General features: G+C 45.2%; 1 protein-coding gene across 1 annotated transcript in view; it reads right to left on the bottom strand.

The window, feature by feature from the left end:
• The window catches only part of LOC124712469 (formin-like protein 14), a 55,682-nt gene that overhangs the window by 7,831 nt on the left and 28,785 nt on the right, over window positions 1–19,066 (bottom strand). Inside the window, exon 3 of the mRNA XM_047242765.1 lies at window positions 79–377. Within this exon, the coding sequence (XP_047098721.1) occupies window positions 79–377 (299 nt within the window). The remainder of the gene's footprint in view (window positions 1–78; window positions 378–19,066) is intronic.

Below are 19,066 nucleotides of genomic sequence, written 5' to 3'. Positions count from 1 at the left end.
TGACGCGCGGTTTTGACGCGCGGCAGCCCTAGTGGGAACCGGCCTTTAGGGTCGCCCAACTCGTGAGGGCGCGCTCACGTTACCGCTGCCGGTTTCTTTTTGTTCCTTGGGCGTGGCGGTGGCGGTGATGCGATAGACAGTTCGTCATTTGCACCGGCGGCGGCCGTCAGCGAGTTGTCAGCTGGGGGCTGTCGCAGTCTCTGCCGCTGCGGCTGACGTGCCGCTGACACGCCGCAGCGGTCGCCACCGGCTGACCACGCCGGCGCGCCGCCCGCTGACGGACGGGCCGCACTTTTCAGGCTTCCGCTTCGCGGCTCATCTGTGTCGGCGCGGTACGGCTGCGTCTGACGCCTCGCGACACCAGTACTGCGCCCGGCCTGCGCTGCGCAACGGCGACTACTCATTGTGCACGAGATAGCGAAGCTCGAACCCAGGTGACATAACAGCCACCGCTGGAAACGACGCGCCAGGAAAGGGAAACGGCACACCTGCACTTAGCTATACAAAATATTCTCGTATTTTGTACTTCGGTTCTGGGTAAAACCTCAAGCTGTCGACAATTACCATCATGACCTTCGTCAGGAGGAACAGAGTACAATAGCTGCTTTTATTTTTTTTCTTTAATGGTTTTACACTCGCACCAAGCGACCGACCGCCCGACCGACAAATTGGTCGTGTGTGTGCGCTTTGGCTAACCGAGCGACCAATTTTTCTTGTCGGACAGTCGGCTGGGTATGGCCATCCGACAGGTGACCATCTAACCACTACATCCACCAAATTGTACCGAATGTAGCACTGTTGTGCCCGTCGTCTGTTACTGTGGACGGGGTTAGATGCTGTTCTGACTTTTCGAATATACACTATAGGATGCAAAGCACATGAAACTCACCCACGACAGGAGAAATTTAAAGATGGCAGGTGTTTGCGGGACATTTTCTTAAAGAATCTGCAGTGGTTTCCTGTGGCACAGCGAAACAATCAAAAATATTTATTGAATCTCCAAAAATTTCACCGCAAATATTGCGGAAATGAAAAGTGCTACTGATGGGCGGTTTTCAGGGAATTGAATTATAGTCACGGACACTGAGCCGTGGTAAAAATTGTTGTTTTGAAGAGCGCGCCGCAGTGCGTAGTGTGGAGCAGTCGCCCTAAGTTTCTGGCAGTAGCGCCGCTGTGGCAATCGCGTCTTTGGTGTCTCCCTCTGGCGGGAAAGGGGAAAAGGTAGCCTTTTACGTGCATTTAAGGGGCGCTATGAGCTCGCTATGGGGTGAGTCTGGTCAGTTGGTCAGCCAGGTCAGTGTGGGGCAGTCAGTGTCTGTCTGTCGTCCGGAGTGCTAGTATGTGTTAGGCCACCAGTCTGCTCGAGTTTGCTCAGGCAATGGTCATTGGCAGTTGGATCGATCGGTTAGTCGGTCGCGCACTGGGACACAAGATGACTTGTCCGTCTTGAGCGTCGGCGCATGTGAGGTGGCCACGTCAGTCCGCAGCTCGTGGTTCCCGGGTTAGATTCCCGGCGGGGTCAGGGATTTTATCTGCCTCGTGATGACTGGGTGTTGTGTGATGTCATTAGGCTAGTTAGATTTAAGTAGTTCTAAGTTCTAGGGATCTGATGACCATAGATGTTAAGTCCCATAGTGCTCAGAGCCATTTGAATTTGGCCACGTCAGTCCAGTGGGCCGCACCATATAGTGAGGTGGTAGTGGCTTCGCGGTCGACACGAGAGCAACAGGAGTCAACCCACGACATCGGTCTGGCCGGCGCCAGCTGCGACGCCGTAAGACGGGAGTTCGGCGCGCCTTCCTGCGTCCGTTGAAGCGGCTGGCAGCGGACGGTTCGGGAGAGCGTTTTGGGGGTGCTGCGCCTGGTCTTCGACAGACATCACAGTTTATTAGAAGTTGTTTCATTTACTTGTTAAATTCTACTAGTTTTCTTGGTCAGTCTCTCGTCTCCAGCGTGCTCGTCTATCTCCCGTCCGTATTTGTTAAGCAGTTAGTGTCTGTCTGTCTGTCTGCCGTACGTTAATACCTATCTCTGTCATGTTTGTTGGATTCGGTGTTAATGAATTTATTGCTTGAAGTGTAACGGCCGAATTCCTGAAATATGTTTTTATCTTGTCTATCATCTTGAGAGATGGTATTTGTGTAATGTAGAGCATGTTTGTATATTTTATGTAAGACTGCATTTCATGGGTTTTTATTTAAATGGTTATTTTAGTATACAAAGTTGCCATCCTTCCACCGTAATAAGTTTTTTTATTTTAATTAAGTTGCACCTTCGGTGGCAAGTTAATTTTTTTTTTAATGTTAGTGTTTTGTACGAATTTCGTCCCTCCTACGGGGTGCATAGTTTATGTGCTTGTGTGAGTTGTTAAAATTTTAAGTTTATTGTAATCTGCACCAGTGTAGTCTTTCAGAGGTTGTTGTGAGCGGTCGTGACTACGGCCGTGTCAAAAGGGAGCGGCAAGGTTCTCAGCCCGAGAGCTCATACTGTCAAAATTTGTTCTTTCTGCCTCTGAATAAATTGTAACTTGATATTTAGATGGTGCTTTCTGATTATAATTTTAAATCTGTTTGGAAAAAAAGGCTTTTGGGGATAAAATTTCCATTTGTTGAAAGAAATTTAATTTGTTTTCATCAGTTACCCACTGGCAACTTCTTCCACGCTCACATAGTGTGATTAAATCTGTTAATGTGTTGTGACTTGGCAAGACAGCCAAGCCACTAGGAGAGGAAGCCGAAAGGCACGCGTTTAAGCTCACGCAGGCTTGCGTGAGGTCTGGAACAGGTAAGGGAATTTATAGTAGCAAAGAACGTAAGTAACTACTGGAATACTTAACTTTAATTCGTAATAGGTGAACATCGGTCTGACGGTACATGTATCACAAGATAATTAGCAATTGATAATGGCGCCTTGCTAGGTCGTAGCAAATAACGTAGCTGAAGGCTATGCTAACTATCGTCTCGGCAAATGAGAACGTAATTTGTCAGTGAACCATCGCTAGCAAAGTCGGTTGTACAACTGGGGCGAGTACTAGGAAGTCTCTCTAGACCTGCCGTGTGGCGGCGCTCGGTCTGCAATCACTGACAGTGGCGACACGCGGGTCCGACGTATACTAACGGACCGCGGCCGATTTAAAGGCTACCACCTAGCAAGTGTGGTGTCTGGCGGTGACACCACATAATGTTCTTGATGAATCGCTAGTAAATAAAGTAAATTCTTAAGAAAAGGTTTTGAAAGTAAATTCACGGTTCAGACACGTATTGTTAGCCAACTAACATACTGTCACAATTTAATCGTGACTTCCTGCGATGCTCTTGGCACGCTAGTTTCTCTGCCGAAGTTCGGCGCTTTGCGGCGTCCTGGTTGGTTAGCGCCCTCTATTTAGGACGGTCGCGGCTCGGTAGGGGCAGTGACGGAGACTCTGTTGGCGGCAGTGGCAGAGCAAAGAGCATCACCAGTAGCCAGTAGGCGCTTGGTGTATTGCGAGGACATTCCGGCGCCTGGGTCTGGTGGCGAGAGGAACTGGAGAGCGGAAGCAGTCCCCCGTCAACACAGGCTCTGTTTAACAGTCGTGTCTGTCTCGAATCCTGAGGAGAGCGCGGGAGTTTTCCCTGGCGTGTATGTTAACGGCAAGATCCTGGACTAACTTTAAATGATGAGCCATTTTTTGGTGTAACCTTTCGATGTTATTTTCGCTAGTCATTCCTTAAACGACTTGGACTTGGGTTGGGATACTTGGTATGGCAAGTTCATGCAACTATGCTGTGGCCTGGTTCTGTTGCATTACAAGTGTGGCCGATATTCGGCGATTCCATTTTGTTTTTATTATTCGTAATATGTTAAGGGGTCAATTTTATGAATGAAAGTGTATCCTCTGTATAAAACTTCAGTCGCCAATTTAAATTGGAGTCGCCAACTTCCTTTTGGTTGGCAACTACAAAAGTAACAATTTTGCACCGCCGTCAGACGGTGCTTTGGTATTTAAGGTTGAGTGCGGATTGTCTGGTCATTATCACCTTGTGCTAATTATCGTTTATAAATTTATCAAGTGAAATTTCACGTCATTATAGATTGTGTGATCAACTATTGCTTTAATCGTAACTGCGGTTGACGCACTATAACATTTAACATCTCTTCCTGCATTTGGCGCTACCCAGTGCTTGGCTGCTGGTTTTAGTATTTCAGTGAACTGTGTATCAATACTCGGTTTGTGTGTTCTAGAAGCCATTATTGGCGCGCGCAGGCCCTCATGCCTATCGTTGTCACTTGCGCTCTCGAGCACGGGATTCAGACGCGCGGCGGATCTGAACGCCAAACGCCGAGAATGCGCTGATTGCTGTGCGGATCTTTCAGGCCATCATAACATCATATTGCCGAATGTTTTCCATAGTAGTTAATTCACGTATTGATGATATTTTGCTATTTGAGTATTTTTTGAAACCTAGTAGTGTTTACAAATTGTTGTTTTTCATATTCACAAGGTCTGATAATTGACTAGTGATCTCAGATCTGTAGTCATGTTAAAGTTATGATTGTGTAAAGTAATTTCTTTATTAATTTAAAGTTTGGGCCATAAGGCTGTCTTTCTCTTAAAATTTTTGAATTATTCTTATTGCTTCTACACAATTGAATAATCAATGTAGATCACCAGAATTTGCAAATGCTAATTAATCATTATGTTGTTACCAGTGTTCTGTTTTAATTAATGAGGTGAAAGTAAATTTTTGTATCCTCAAATGCGGTCAGCATCCCACTCCAGCAGCCCATGTGCCCTGCTTACCAAACCCACACCTTACCAATAATATTCAGAAAGCATATTTTTGTGTAAACATACTTTTTCGAAAGGGGCATTAACAAACTATAAGTATTATAAATTAGAATGCCACCGAAATTTGTTCCAGGGATCTGGTACGACTCGTTTATGAGATACCGTATTGTGCAAAGTTTCCACACCGACACATGTTTGCGCCATTCAGTCTGCGTAGTTGCTAGGTACGATGTTATGTTTGCCAATAGTGTGCTTGTGTGTTCCCTGAGTACATTTCAGCTTGCTAGTCAGTTAGTGTGTGGCAGTCCAAGCAGAGGTCTGCAGTATCTGTATATGTTCCAACAAAAAAAAAAAAAATATTTCAAATGGCTCTGAGCACTATGGGACTTAACTGCTGAGGTCATCAGTCCCCTATAACTTAGAATTACTTAAGCCTAACTAACCTAAGAACATCACACACATCCATGCCCGAGGCAGGATTCGAACCTGCGACCGTAGCGGTCTCGGGGTTCCAGACTGTAGCGCCTGGAGCCCCTCGGCCACCCCGGCCGGCTACGTTTCAACATTCAAAGCTATTGTTAACGACTGACGCTGCAACTACAATAACAGAGTTACTTATTATTTTTACTATTTCATTTTTTGTTCATGAACAGCGTCTGTTCCTCCCTCCTGTATACACTAAAAAAACTATACTGAGTGCAAGGAAGCTATAAAATTTCTCTCCGTTAAGAGCTGCGAGGAAACGATTATGAGAATCGTGTTAACTTCTGTAGATTGGCATTAAGATAGGATAATCCAGATGCGTCGCGTATCTTGTTTAGTGATGAAGCCACGTTCACCATTAAAGGCCAGGTAAACCGCCGAAACGGTCACTACTAGTCTGTTGACAATCCTCGTTGGCTTCGTCAGATGGAATGTTAGCGTCCACGGCGTGTAAACATGTGGTGCGGGGTAGTGAACCATCAGCTCACAGGCCAGTTTTTCGTGGACGGAACACTGAAGGCGCACAAGTTTCGCAGCCTGCTAACAGACCATCTTCCACGAATGCTAGGAGACGTTCCTCCGCAAACTTGGAGGAACCTGTGGTAGCAACACGATACCTGTCCGGCTCATACAGCATGTCCTCGCGAATTGTTTCGAAATCGTTGGACTGGACGTAGAACACCTGTACCTCGACCAACCTGTTCCCTGGATTTGACACCTGTAGACTTTATTCTCTCGGGAAAGCTGAAAGACGCTGTCAACAAGGACGAACCAGCTACACTCGATGGTATGCAACGACTCCTGCTCGGGCATCGCCGCTGAAACCAGACTGGAAGGGTGCATTGCTGGTGCCGGTGACCACTTTGAACACTAGCTGTGATGATCAGTCGTCTCTTTACTGGTCAGAATCCACATAACTATTGTATGCACTTATGTTGTTCTTTAGTGCGTGCTACCGCGGTTACTGTACAAGTGTCGGTGTGGGAACTTTTCAAAATACGGTATACCGCAAACGACACGCTCTACAATCCTGCAACAAACACCCCTGACATTGTAATGTACCCTACTTTTAGTCTACTAATAACAATAGGCATTATTCCATTTAAAAAAAGTGTATGTTTGCAGAAAAAATTCACTTTCTAAGTACTGTTACAGCCTGTCGGTTGGCTAATCATACGAGTCCCTAACGACCCATCCATTCTCTGAAAACCGCACATCAGTAGCACTTTCCACCTCCGCAATATTTGCGGTGCAAGTTTTAGGTGATTCACCCTGCGTGTTACGAATTAAAGTCAGTCGGCCTCCTATATTTCGTTTTTCGTTTTACTTTCAATGCATTTCGGAAATGAAATCTAAAAGCAAAACAGAGACAAATTAAATTTTACATTTACCTGAAATGAAAAAACTGAAAAACAGAAACATTTAATATTAGATTTCATTTCCGAAACACATCGAAAATAAAACCCGAAAACCAAATACAGACAGTCAGAGGATTTGTTCATAAACATTGTTGCTTGGTTGTTAGAAGTATACAGATCCAGCCTCTCCTCACAGCTTCTGCTATCAAGAGCAAAGTGTAGGACTTCGTCTACAATGCAAACAGTTGCTAAATGCTTGATTTCTTATGTTTCTGTTGCTACATTTGTTCGATGATGTCCGCGACCACCATTTGTAATTTTTCTTCTTCTAATTAGAAATTAATTTCTTAAACATTTCGGGAACATCACTTATCCTATATACAAGAATAAATTAATGAAGCTAACATTAAGTAATTTGCTTTATTTATTTTGTTGTGTTGTTGTATTTCCTCAGGCAACTGTAAATCACGTTGCAGCTTTCAGGTTTCACTTTAGATAATATTTGTAGGGACACAGCTGCACTGAATTCGAGCTCCTCCTAATTTCCACCAGTGGCTAGAAATCGTAATGTAGCTAACAGGGTTCTCACCACTGTACTCTGGTTCGTTAAGAATTGTTTGATGATGTTTAGCAGCTGCGAAAAGCATGTTTCATTCTTTCTTAGATATTTACAGAAACCACCGGCCTCTATGTCCTTAAGTTACGGAGTGTGGGTGAATTTCGTTTTTTATATTAGCCACTTCTTAGCTCGCAGCTTTCTCTCGGCTTTTCTTGGGCTTCTTAGCTCTACAGCAGCCTCTTCCTTTTTCTGTGGCAAACCAAACAGCATACTGTTGAAGATAAACTAAATGAATTTGTTGTTGAGGTCTTCAGTCCAACGACTGGTTTGATGCAGTTTTCCTCGCTACTCTACTCTGTGCAAGCCCTTTCATCTCCGAGTAACTACTACAACCTACATCCTTCTGCATCTACTTAGTGTATTCATCTCTTGGTCTTCATCTACAATTTTTACCCTCCACACTTCCCTCCAGTACTGAATTGGTGATCCCTTGATGCATCGGAACGTGTCCTCCAAACGACCCCTTCTTCTAGTCAAGTTTGTAAGATGGCAAGAACCATGCCCCTTACACGAAGTCATTAAAGATCACCTAACTCACGTTGAGCGAACAGTAGGGCTGAACAAAATGACTGACAAGGCACAATGCATCTTGTAGATGCTATAGTATGGACATATTGGAATAATCATTGTCAGGTGATGGTTTTAAAGTGATTCACACAACATGAAAACTTTGTGGAAATGCGTCGATTTACTGGAGGCTAGTTTATCCCAGGGAAGTACCCAGAAATGACCGCAGCGCGCGGTTGGGGAGCGGCGAAGGGAAGCGACAATAGGCAGCTTAGGGCAGCTCAAGCTCTGAGAAAGCGGTAACGGGGAGCGGCCTCCAGCTGCCTTAAGATGAGTGACGGCATGGGTGGATGACCCCGACCCCATGCTGGTGTACCGGGAAGCAGACGGAGAACTTGTACGCCTGTTGATAGATGTCCATCATCCCATTTTCAGTGAAACATGCGAGAAAGCCACGCAAAGCTATGGTGGAGCAGACAACAGAGGTCAAAATACGCGTGTTCATGACTATACCAACTTCACGCTGAATTCACGGTCCGCAGAGTCTGAAGTAAATCAGGTGAAGAGCGACAGAATGAAATACGCCGGCCTCCGATGGGAATGTAGGAAGGAGGAATTTGAAGTACTTTCCTGGGAGTCACAACTCCAGAAAAATTGGTGTTTGTGCAGACGCTAACCTTGATGGGTGGCCTGGGAGGAGCTAAATAACAGAAGTTGAGAGGAAGGGAAAATTTTCTGGGAATTTGTTCACTTCCCAGAGCAGGCATTGGTCGGCGCTGGGAAGTGACACATCATTAACGTGACTTGCGCTGAAATTGGCGTAAGTGATTGTGCTGGAGGAGAAACCGAGGCGAAGAGCGGACTGGGAGAAGTCTCCGTAGAGGTCTTTTGTTCCCAGCTTGCCTGGAGTGCGGACGTGGCTTTCTTTACTCAGCTTGCCTGAGAGAGAGTGAGCATCTCTGCAGTTTAGGACTTAGCAAATGGAACGATTGAGCTTGGAGATAGAAATTTCTTTTTCAGCTATGTACTGAGCAAGATAGCCAAAAGTGAATAGATGAGCGCAGCCTTGCAGCACCACGAGGTAGGCCGACGTCCGCATAACGACACCGCGCCACCACGCTGAATTCGGTGATATTGCGCCCGCACCAGCCACTGATTAATCACGTTGGCAAAGTTTCCACGAGGGTTTCATGGGCCGTGCATTGTAGAATTCTTCTCGCACTTCGCATTACGCCTGGGTCAGTCGATAGCAATTACTTTTGATTTGTCGCGTTTTACTCCACGCAAACGCAATTTATTACCACTGCCTATTGGGAGAGCCATATAATGTGATGATTGAAGGTCGTAAGTTAAAATAAATCTGTGCTAATCGATTGCATCTGTTCTCAATCAAGTAGTTGAAATCCCAAGTCAATTTCTTAATTAATTTTATGTTCAACATTTGCATCTGGTGTTTAATAGCTGAATATAACATCAATGTGCACCCCTTTTTAATTAAAAGTTATCAATTCTGAATCAATTAATGTCAACAGTGACACCGCAGTTCAATCAGGAGTCACAGGGCCTTATTACTTTCTTTGCATTATCTGACATTGCGGCAGTTTTGCACTCTCTGTTGATCTGTTAGTCAATTACCTGGGGTGAACGCACACCAAAACCAGATAAGTGACTGGTGGGGTGTTACAAGTTGTCACAAATTCCTCTTCTCCCCAATTCTATTCAGTACCTCCTCATTAGTTACGTGACTACCCATCTAATCTTCAGCATTCTTCTGTAGCACCACATTTCGAAAGCTTCTATTCTCTTCATGTCTAAACTGCTTTTCGTCCATGTTTCACTTCCATACATGGCTACACTCCATACAAATACTTTCAGGAAAGACTTTTTGACACTTAGATCTGTCTGTACTCGATGTTAACAAATTTCTCTTCTTCAGAAACGCTTTCCTTGCCATTGCCAGTCTACATTTTATATCCTCTCTATTTCGACCATAATCACTTATTTTGCTCCCCAAATAGCAAAAATCATTTACCACTTTAAGTGTCTCATTTCCTAGCCTAATACCCTCAGCATCACCTAATTTAATTCGGCTACATTCCATTATCCTCGTTTTGCTTTTGTTGATGTTCATCATATATCCTCCTTTCGAGACACTGTCCACTCCGTTCAGCTGCTCTTCCAGGTCCTTTGCTGTCTCTGACAGAATTATAATGTCGTTGGCAAACCTCAAAGTTTTTATTTCTTCTCCATGAATTTTAATTCCTGCTCCAAATTTTTCTTTTGTTTCCTTTACTGCTCGCTCACCATACAGATTGAATAAAAACCCTGTCTCACTCCTTTCTCAACCACTGCTTCCCTTTCATGCCCCTCGGCTCTTATAACCGCCATCTGGTTTCTGCACAAATTGTAAATAGCCTTTCGCTCCCTGTATTTTACCCCTGCCTCCTTCAGAATTTTGAAGAGAGTATTCCAGTCAACATTGTCAAAAGCTTTCTCTCAGTCTACAATTGCTAGGAACGTAGGTTGCCATCCCTTAATCTATCTTCTAAGATAAGTCGTAGGCTCAGTATTGCCTCGCGTGTTCCAACATTTCTACGGAGTGCAAATTGATCTCCTCCGAGGTCGGCTTCTACCAGCTTTACCATTCTTCTGTAAAGAGTATGTGTTAGTATTTTGCAACCGTGACTTATTAAACTGATAGTTTGGTGATTTTCACGCCTCTCAGCACCTGTTTTATTCAAGATTGGAATTATTATTGTTCTTTCTGCCTCTGAATAAATTGTAACTTGATATTTAGATGGTGCTTTCTGATTATAATTTTAGATCTGTTTGAAAAAAAAAGGCTTTTAGGAATAAAATTTCCATTGTTAGTCAGAATGGTAGGTTCGTTGTTGATGTAGATGTGGAAATCTGCATGACTGAATCACCGAGTGGTGCGTTCAGTCATAATGGCTTGGCTTTTCTGTAGGTATACGTGAAATTTGCAAGTGTTAGACCACTCAGTTGGGAGATTCCAGTGACGATGGAGGGAGGCAAGGGAAAGTTGGAGGATGTGCTGAGTGGGTAATTAGGAGGTGTCGTCAGCATTTCGCAGGAGGCAGGAGTGTCGTGGGTGCTCCCTTGGTGGCCTTGTATATTCCATGGACGGCCTCTGATTGGTCGGCAGTCGCGTCATGCTTCCATAGACTCTGTGAACGTCTGTGCTGGTGGCGTCATTGCTCTCGTAGTACGAAATCTGTAATACAAGGCCAATATAAACAGTGACACAATAAATTGTGTATGTATCTATAGCAGTAAGGATGACTGCTCTGAACGTATGACTTTACAGGGTGGTCCATTGATCGTGACCGGGCCAAATATCTCACGAAATAAGCGTCAAACGAAAAAACTACAAAGAACGAAACTTGTCTAGCTTGAAGGGGGAAACCAGATGACGCTATGGTTGGCCCGCTATATGGCGCTGCCATAGGTCAAAAGGATATCAACTGCGTTTTTTTTAATAGGAACCCCCATTTTTATTACATATTCCTGTAGTACGTAAAGAAATATGAATGTTTCAGTTGAAACACTTTTTTCGCTTTGTGATACATGGCACTGTAATAGTCACAAACATATGGCCCACAATTTGAGACGAACTGTTGGTAACAGGTAGATTTTTTAAATTCAAATACAGAACGTAGGTACGTTTGAACATTTTATTTCGGTTGTTCCAATGTGATACATGTACCTTTGTGAACTTATCGTTTCTGAGCTGTGCTGTTACTGCGCGATTACCTGTAAATACCACATTAATGCCATAAATGCTCAAAATGATGTCCGTCAACATCAATGCATTTGGCAATACGTGTAACGACATTCCTCTCAACGGCGAGTAGTTCGCCTTCCGTAATGTTCGCACATGCATTGACAATGCGCTGACGCATATTGTCAGGCGTTGTCGGTGGATCACGATAGCAAATATCCTTCAACTTTCCCCACAGAAAGAAATCCGGGGACGTCAGATCCGGTGAACGTGCTGGCCATGGTATGGTACTTGGACGACCAATCCACCTGTCATGAAATATGCTATTCAATACCGCTTCAACCGCAAGCGAGTTATGTGCCGGACATCCATCATGTTGGAAGTACATCGCCATTCTGTCATGCAGTGAAACATCTTGTAGTAAAATCGGTAGAACATTACATAGGAAACCAGCATACATTGCACCATTAAGGAACGCACAATGGCATGAACCCAGGTTTCGTCCCCAGTAACGATTCATGCAAAGAAGCCATCACCTTCTCGTTCAGACAGCTGAAGAAGTTCTCAACCATCAACACGTCGTTCTCTCATTTCAGGAGTCAGCTACCGTGGCACCCATCTTGCAGACACTTTGTGAAACTGGAGAACATCATGCACAGTGTGGTGTGCTGACCCATGACTAATCTGTAAACATGCTGCAATGTCATTCAGTGTCACTCGGCGGTTTTCCTTCAATATGGCTTCAAGTGCTGCAATGTTCTGTCGAATCACAACTCGTTGTGCCTGACCTGGACGACGAGCACCTTCCACTGAAGTCACACCATTTGCGAACTTCCTACTCCATTCGTAGACTTGCTGCTGTGCCAAAGATGCAACACCGTACTCAACCTCCATTCGTCGATGAATTTCAATAGGTTTCACACCTTCACTACGCAAAAACGGAATAACAGAACGCTGTTCTTCCCTGTTACAAGTCGCAAGTGGGGCGACCATCTTTATACTGATACTGCGACGGTATGTGGGCATCTGCACTATGCTGCCACCTACAGGCCATTCTGCACGCTGTTCGTAGCACGCTTACCACCTTACAGTATAAAGGCGCGAAATTTCGATTTGTTATTACAAATGTAAGGTTTTCATTTGACTGACCCTCGTATATCAGTTTGAGGCGAGAGTCCCTGTACTGGGAACGAACGAGCAGCACGTTGTAAGTGAAAGTCGTTCTGATACCTCTGTCTACAGATTATTTATACGGGAACTGTTGTTTCTAAGATTGTGGGGTAGACAACTTTAAGAGATGGTAGTGTGGACCGAAAGAAAGGACAAAAGTCTGCCGAACATGTACACTAAAATTCTTACCTAAGGCTCTGTGAGCACTTGTTCATCCTTGCTACTATGAAACATATCTCTTTTATTCAACAAGTGTTCATAGCTCTTAAGTTATGCACATTACCGCACATGTTCAATTGAATTTTTTCTCGTTTTGGTCCATACTATCAACTCTGAAAATTGCCTACCGTAAAATCTTTGCAACAACTGTGGAATCCTGACCACTCGCGTCTTATAGGGTGCCTAGGAAGCTGTTTTCTCGGACAGCTAGACACCATACAAAGAAATCATATTAATGGAATTTATCACGGAAATTGAATTGACAATACTTGACTTTCGTTTCTACATTATGGGTCGCAAGCAATTGGCGAGATGCAACTCATCAGTGTCCTTTGATATACACAATTTCCTTGCAAGCTAATCACTCAAGTTAATAAGTCACTGGTGTCATTAATATCACTGTTGCTCTTCTAGTGCCCGTCTTCCACTGTCCCGCCGCGGCTAGGCGGCGCCCCGCTTTTGTTCTCTTCGTGTAGAAGCCGCTCCTGTCGTGGTGACGCCCTAGTCAGAGTGCTGTTGGTCGACGTCGTCTCACTGCCCTCTCTGCTGTATCGTTCTTGATATTCGTGCCGGCTCTTGTCGTTACGCCGGAACGTTCCTCCCCCCCTCCCCCTCCCCCAGAAAGTGATGGCCCGTCGTCGTGTAGGGAGCGCGACAATTCTGGGGGAGGGAGGATTGTGGACGCATCGCTGGACCGGAAGCTGTGGCTGCAGAGGGCGTCACGCTTCCGTCGTACCCTACCATCCGGCCTCCGCTCTGGCGGAAATGTCCCCCGAAAAACAACCAGAAGGGTACGCGTCCACCTCCTGGTGCCACGAACCAGATGAAGAAGGCGGCGACTCCTCCGGTGTGGGCTGGTCCAGCTCCATCGGTAGGACGAGAGGAGGTGAAGGAGACGAAGGCTCCGTTTCTATGCGGTCGTCCCGCGGTGTCGTGATGACACCCTCTGGCGGCTGCTGTGGCCGCGCTGTCCTCGGGATCCGTGATTCTGAGGGAAGAGACACTGAAAGATTATCGTGCACGTGACAGAAGCGAAGCTGATTTTGATGTAGGCACTGCAAGTGATTTGGACCTGAAATAAGATAGATGCAAGCGCCAAGTCGACGGACGATCTCCCCTAGCGCCCACCGCCTGCTGCCGCTAAAGACTCTGTAAAAGACAACATCATGGAGCGCGAAGCGGTACTTGCGGCCTTCCTTCGGCGCCGAATGCTGAGGAGGGTGCAGCAGGTGTATCAGTGTCCGATGGCGGCGGTCGTGAAGCAGTTCCGCCGGCGATGGTCCGTCTCGTGGGTGCGAATGGTAGGAGGCGAGAAATTATTGCAATGCTTGATCCCTGGTGTGTGCGGAGCGAAGCTTGGCCATCTGCTGCTTGAAGGTTCTGACAAAATGTACTGCTTCGCCCTTTGACTGTGGATGGAACGGTGCATTTGTTAGATGCGTCCACAAAATGTTTCATATTCATTTGACGTGAACCGAGGGCCGTTGTGTGACACTAAGACTTCAGATAAATCTTCGAGGCAAAAAACAGAGGACAACACTTGAATTGTGCTACGTGACGTTGCCGAGTTCATAGGCACAACAAAAGGAAAATTGCTGTGCGAGTCAGCCATAAGCAACCAACGAGTGTTCCAAAAAGGTCCCGCGAAGTCATGTGCACTCTCTGACATGGTAATTGCGACTTAGGCCAAGCAGACAATTTTCCGCCCAAGCATGACATCTCTTCTATTTGCCCATCCATACCCTGCCAGGTACAGTGTCGACGCGCCAACTGTTCCGTACAAACAATCTTCCAGTGTCCTTGGTGAAGTAACGGCAACATTTCTTTCTGCAAAGCTTTGAACAAGAACCACTCCCTTCTGTACAGTGAGTCTACGCCGCAGTGCAAAGTATCGGAGCAACACAGAGTTCTTTATGCTATGCAAGGGGCGAGGCCAAGCTGTGCGAATGTATGTTAGCAAAATGTTCAGATCTGAATCAACTTCCGTGGCCTATAGTCCTATAGCACTACCACGTTGAGCCGTCGGATGATACACTATCTCGCACTGGTATTGAGACAACAACAAAGCCAATCTTTCCAATTTTTAGTTCATACAGGAACCGGTTTCGTCGGATGAAATAAGGACAGCAAAGGCTTGTGATCCGTTACTAAGTAGAATTTTTTGCCATACAAGTAGTGATGAAATTTGGTGACTCCATACATAATAGCCAAAGCCTCTTTCTCAATTTGTGAATAGTTGCACTGAGCTTTCGACAGCACTTTCGATGCGAAAGCAATAGGTCTGTCTTCATAACCAACTCTGTGCGAAAGCACTGCACTGATTCCGTAAGAGGAAGCGTCAACATGCTATACAACCGGTTTGTCAGGATCAAAGTGAACTAAGAAGCGATGCAATGAGTAGCAATTTGCGGTGCATTCGGTATGAATCGAATATAATAGCTCATTTCCCTAAGACTGACTGCAATTTTGTGACATTGCGAGGAACTGGCAAATCCCGTATGTCTAACGAATGCGACTGAAGAGGATGTACACCTTCACTCTTTATAACATGACCTAGATACTGCAACTAAGGTTTAAAAAAATCAAACTTGTCCAGTCTACACTTTAGTCATCTATCAGACGACACACGTAACAAAGCACATAAATTTGCAATGTTTTTCAGGTGTAAGGTCTGCTTGGAAAATTTCTTCCAAATAGTTTGGTATTTGCGCAGTCAGCTGTTCCAAATACCGTTGGAAAATGGCGGGTGCAGAAGCACTGCCAAAAGGCAAACGCAAATATTTAAACAAGCCTAAATGAGTATTAACTACACACACTTCTTGAGAGTCTTCATCGAGCGATATTTGAAGATACGTGTCACGCAAATCAATTTTTGAAAAGTATCACCTGCGCCTAATCTGTCCATGAGATCTTCTTTGCGTGGCAGTGGATAAGTATCAATCACAGTTTGAGGGTTGACTGTAGGCTTGCGTAAAGTCAACACAGAGGCGAATGCAACCTGAAGATTTGGGGGAAAACTAGGGGATTTGCCCATTGAGAAGCTGATACGGGTGCAGTAACTCCGCTATCTTGCAATTCTTTAAGTTCAGCAGCGAATGGTTCCCGTAATGCAATGAGAACAGTTCTTCCCTGGCAAAATTTCGACTGAGCATTGTCTTTCAGAGTAATATCTGCAACAAAATTGTTAGCTTTGCGTAAACCTTCCGCAAAGAGTTCAGGGAATTTTTTTGCATGGAATGCAGACACTGACAACACATTGTCCTGAATGTTAATGCCAAACAAATCAAATGAATCAAGACCAAATATGCTGCCACAATCGGGTGAGTTTTATACAGGCGTGGGGAGCCTAACGGTTCATATGTATGACGATTCAGCAATGTGACAGGCACTCGTGTCCAACTGAAATTTCATACGTTTTCCACAAGAAGTAAATGAACAAAAAAATTTTTTTGGCTGGTGTATCAGTGAAGAAACTGCTCGCGTACCAGTTTTGCGAATGCCTGCTGCAGACTTCGAATATACTTCTTCAATGACATGGGCCTTGTGACTTGATTTTTGCGTTGTAAACATACAGACTGTACATGTCCTTTTCTACCACAAACGTAATACTGAGCTTGTCGGGAGGGGCAGTCTTGGCGTTCGTGGAGTGAATAACATGTCGGGCAAGTCTTAATTCTGTCCGCCAATGTAGCCGCCTGTTTAGCGAACAGCATAGGCGGCATGGAGCATTGTTTACTCAGCGTGGTTAGCACAAGCTGCCACCGAATGGCCGATTGCAAACAATGGACTCAACCCGACAAATAGCTGGCTGCTCATATTTATCAGCCGACGGGGTACTAGAATCGTACTGATTTAGTATTTTCACTGCCTGCTGAAATGATGGATCAGACTGTTTCAAAATTCGTCCTCTGAGTTTGCCATCAGATAGATTGTACATGATCGTATCATGCAACATACTATCTGAATATAATGCACCGCAAGCACATTTAAATTTGCATTTCCTTGTCAAACCATGCAAATCTGTTACCCACTCGTGATATGTTTGTTCTGACCGTTTTCTGCAATTAAAGAATTGATACCTAGCTGCTACCATATTAACTTGTTGGTCATAATGGTTTGTTAGCGAATCTGCCACCTTTCGTAAGGGATTTCACTCGGTGTGGCATTAGGAAACAACCTCTTAGTTAATCAGAGCACTGCATTTCCTCTGGTGGACAGTAGAAATGGAAGTTTCACAGTACCCGGTACTGAGCAAGTATGTGTGCTTCGAATTGTTACAACCACTCGAGCCATTCCTCTTGTTGTCCACAAAACTGTCAAAAAGGCAGTATAGCATAAGGTGTTGCTGTAAGTGCTGCTTGTTCAGTCGAGCGCACAGCGTTGGCCAGTAGCTGCTGCACCGTGTTGAGCAACGAATATGCTTGCTGCATCTGGAACTGAAACATCCGACTGTGGCGCCTGAGCGGGAGGCGACAGGGGTGGTGTGGGTATGTTGGAAGAGGCAACTGCAAGAAACAGACAAGGCAAGCAAGAAAAAGAAATACAAAGAAAAGAAAGTTTCTGCAACGCCCACCTCAAAACAATGATTAGCAAAACCGATAAGGAGCTGTTAAAGCAGATAAACGCCCTTGCCAAGGAAAGACAAGAGAGAATTATCTGGCCGCCAGGCACTGGATTCTTCTCATAACTCGTCGCCAATGTGGAATCCTGCCCACTTGTGTCTTATAGGGTGCCTAGGAAGCTGTTTTCTCAGACAGATAGACAACATACAATCATATTAATGGAGCTTATTACAGAAACTGAGTTGACAATACTTAACTTTCGTTTCTACATGATGGGTCGGAAGCAATTGGCGACATGCAAATGATCAATCCTTTGATATATACAATTTCCATCCAAGATAATCACTCAAGTTAATAAGTCACTGGTATCATTAATATCACTGTTGCTCTTCTAGTGCCCGTCTTCCACTGTCCCGCCACGGCTAGGCGGCCTGTCGATTTTGTTCTATTCGTGTAGATGCCGCTCCTGTCGTGGTGACGTCCTAGTCGGCGTGCTATTGGCTGACTTCGTTTCACAGCCCACTCTGCAGTATAGTTCTTCATTTTCGTGCTGGTCCTTGACGTTACGGCAAAACAACAGCACTACTGTAAGCTATGTGATCAAAAGTATCCGGACACCTGGCTGAAAATGACTTACCAATTCGTGGCGCCCTCCATCGATAATGTTGGAATTCAATATGGTATTGACCGACTCTTAGCCTTGATCATAGCTTCTACTCTGGCAGGAACACGTTCAATCAGGTGTTGGAAGGTTTCTTGGGGATTGACAGCCCATTATTCACCTAGTGTTGCACTGAGGAGAGGCATCGATGTCGGCTGGAGACGCCTGGTACGAAATCGGCGTTCCAAAACATCCCAAAGGTGTTCTTTAGGATTCAGGTCAGGACTCTGTGTAGACCAGTCCATTAGAGGGATGTTATGTCGTGTAACCACTCCGCCACAGACCGTGCATTATGAACAGGTGTTCGATCGTGTTGAAGGATGCAATCGCCATCCCTGAATTTTTCTTCAACAGTGGGAAGTAAGAAGGTGCTTAAAACATCGATGCACGCCTGTGCTGTTATAGTGCCACGTAAAACAACAAGTTCCATGAAATACACGACCACACCATAACATCACTGCCTCCGAATTTAATTTTGGCGCTACACACGCTGGCTGATTACGTTCATCGGGCTTTCGCCATACACACACCCTGCCATTTGATCGCCACATTGTGTACCGTGATTCGTCACTACACACAATTCATGTACACTATTCAATCGTCCCATGTTTACGTTCGTTAGAAACAGTGAGGCGTTGTTTGGTACTTACCGGTATGATGTGTGGCTTATGAGCAGCCACTCGATTATGAAATCGAAGTTTTCTCACCTCCTGCCTAACTGCCACAACACTTGCAGTGGATCCTGATGTAGTTTGGAATTCCTGTGTGATGGTCTGGATAGATTTCTGCCTATTTCACACTACGACCTTCTTCAACTGTCGGCGGTCTCTGTCGGTCAACAGTCGAGATCGGCCTGTACGCTATTGTGCTTTACGTCGTCGCGTCCCAAGCGTGGCCATTGCGAGGGATTGAGCGACACGGTTCGTGGATGGGATTTAGCCGGTTGACCTTAGTTAGAGGGAGACTTTTTGATCTGG

This window comes from Schistocerca piceifrons, chromosome 8 (genome assembly GCF_021461385.2).
Source record: "Schistocerca piceifrons isolate TAMUIC-IGC-003096 chromosome 8, iqSchPice1.1, whole genome shotgun sequence".
Taxonomy (NCBI): Eukaryota; Metazoa; Arthropoda; class Insecta; order Orthoptera; family Acrididae; genus Schistocerca; species Schistocerca piceifrons.
This window is presented reverse-complemented; position numbering and strand designations above follow the sequence as displayed.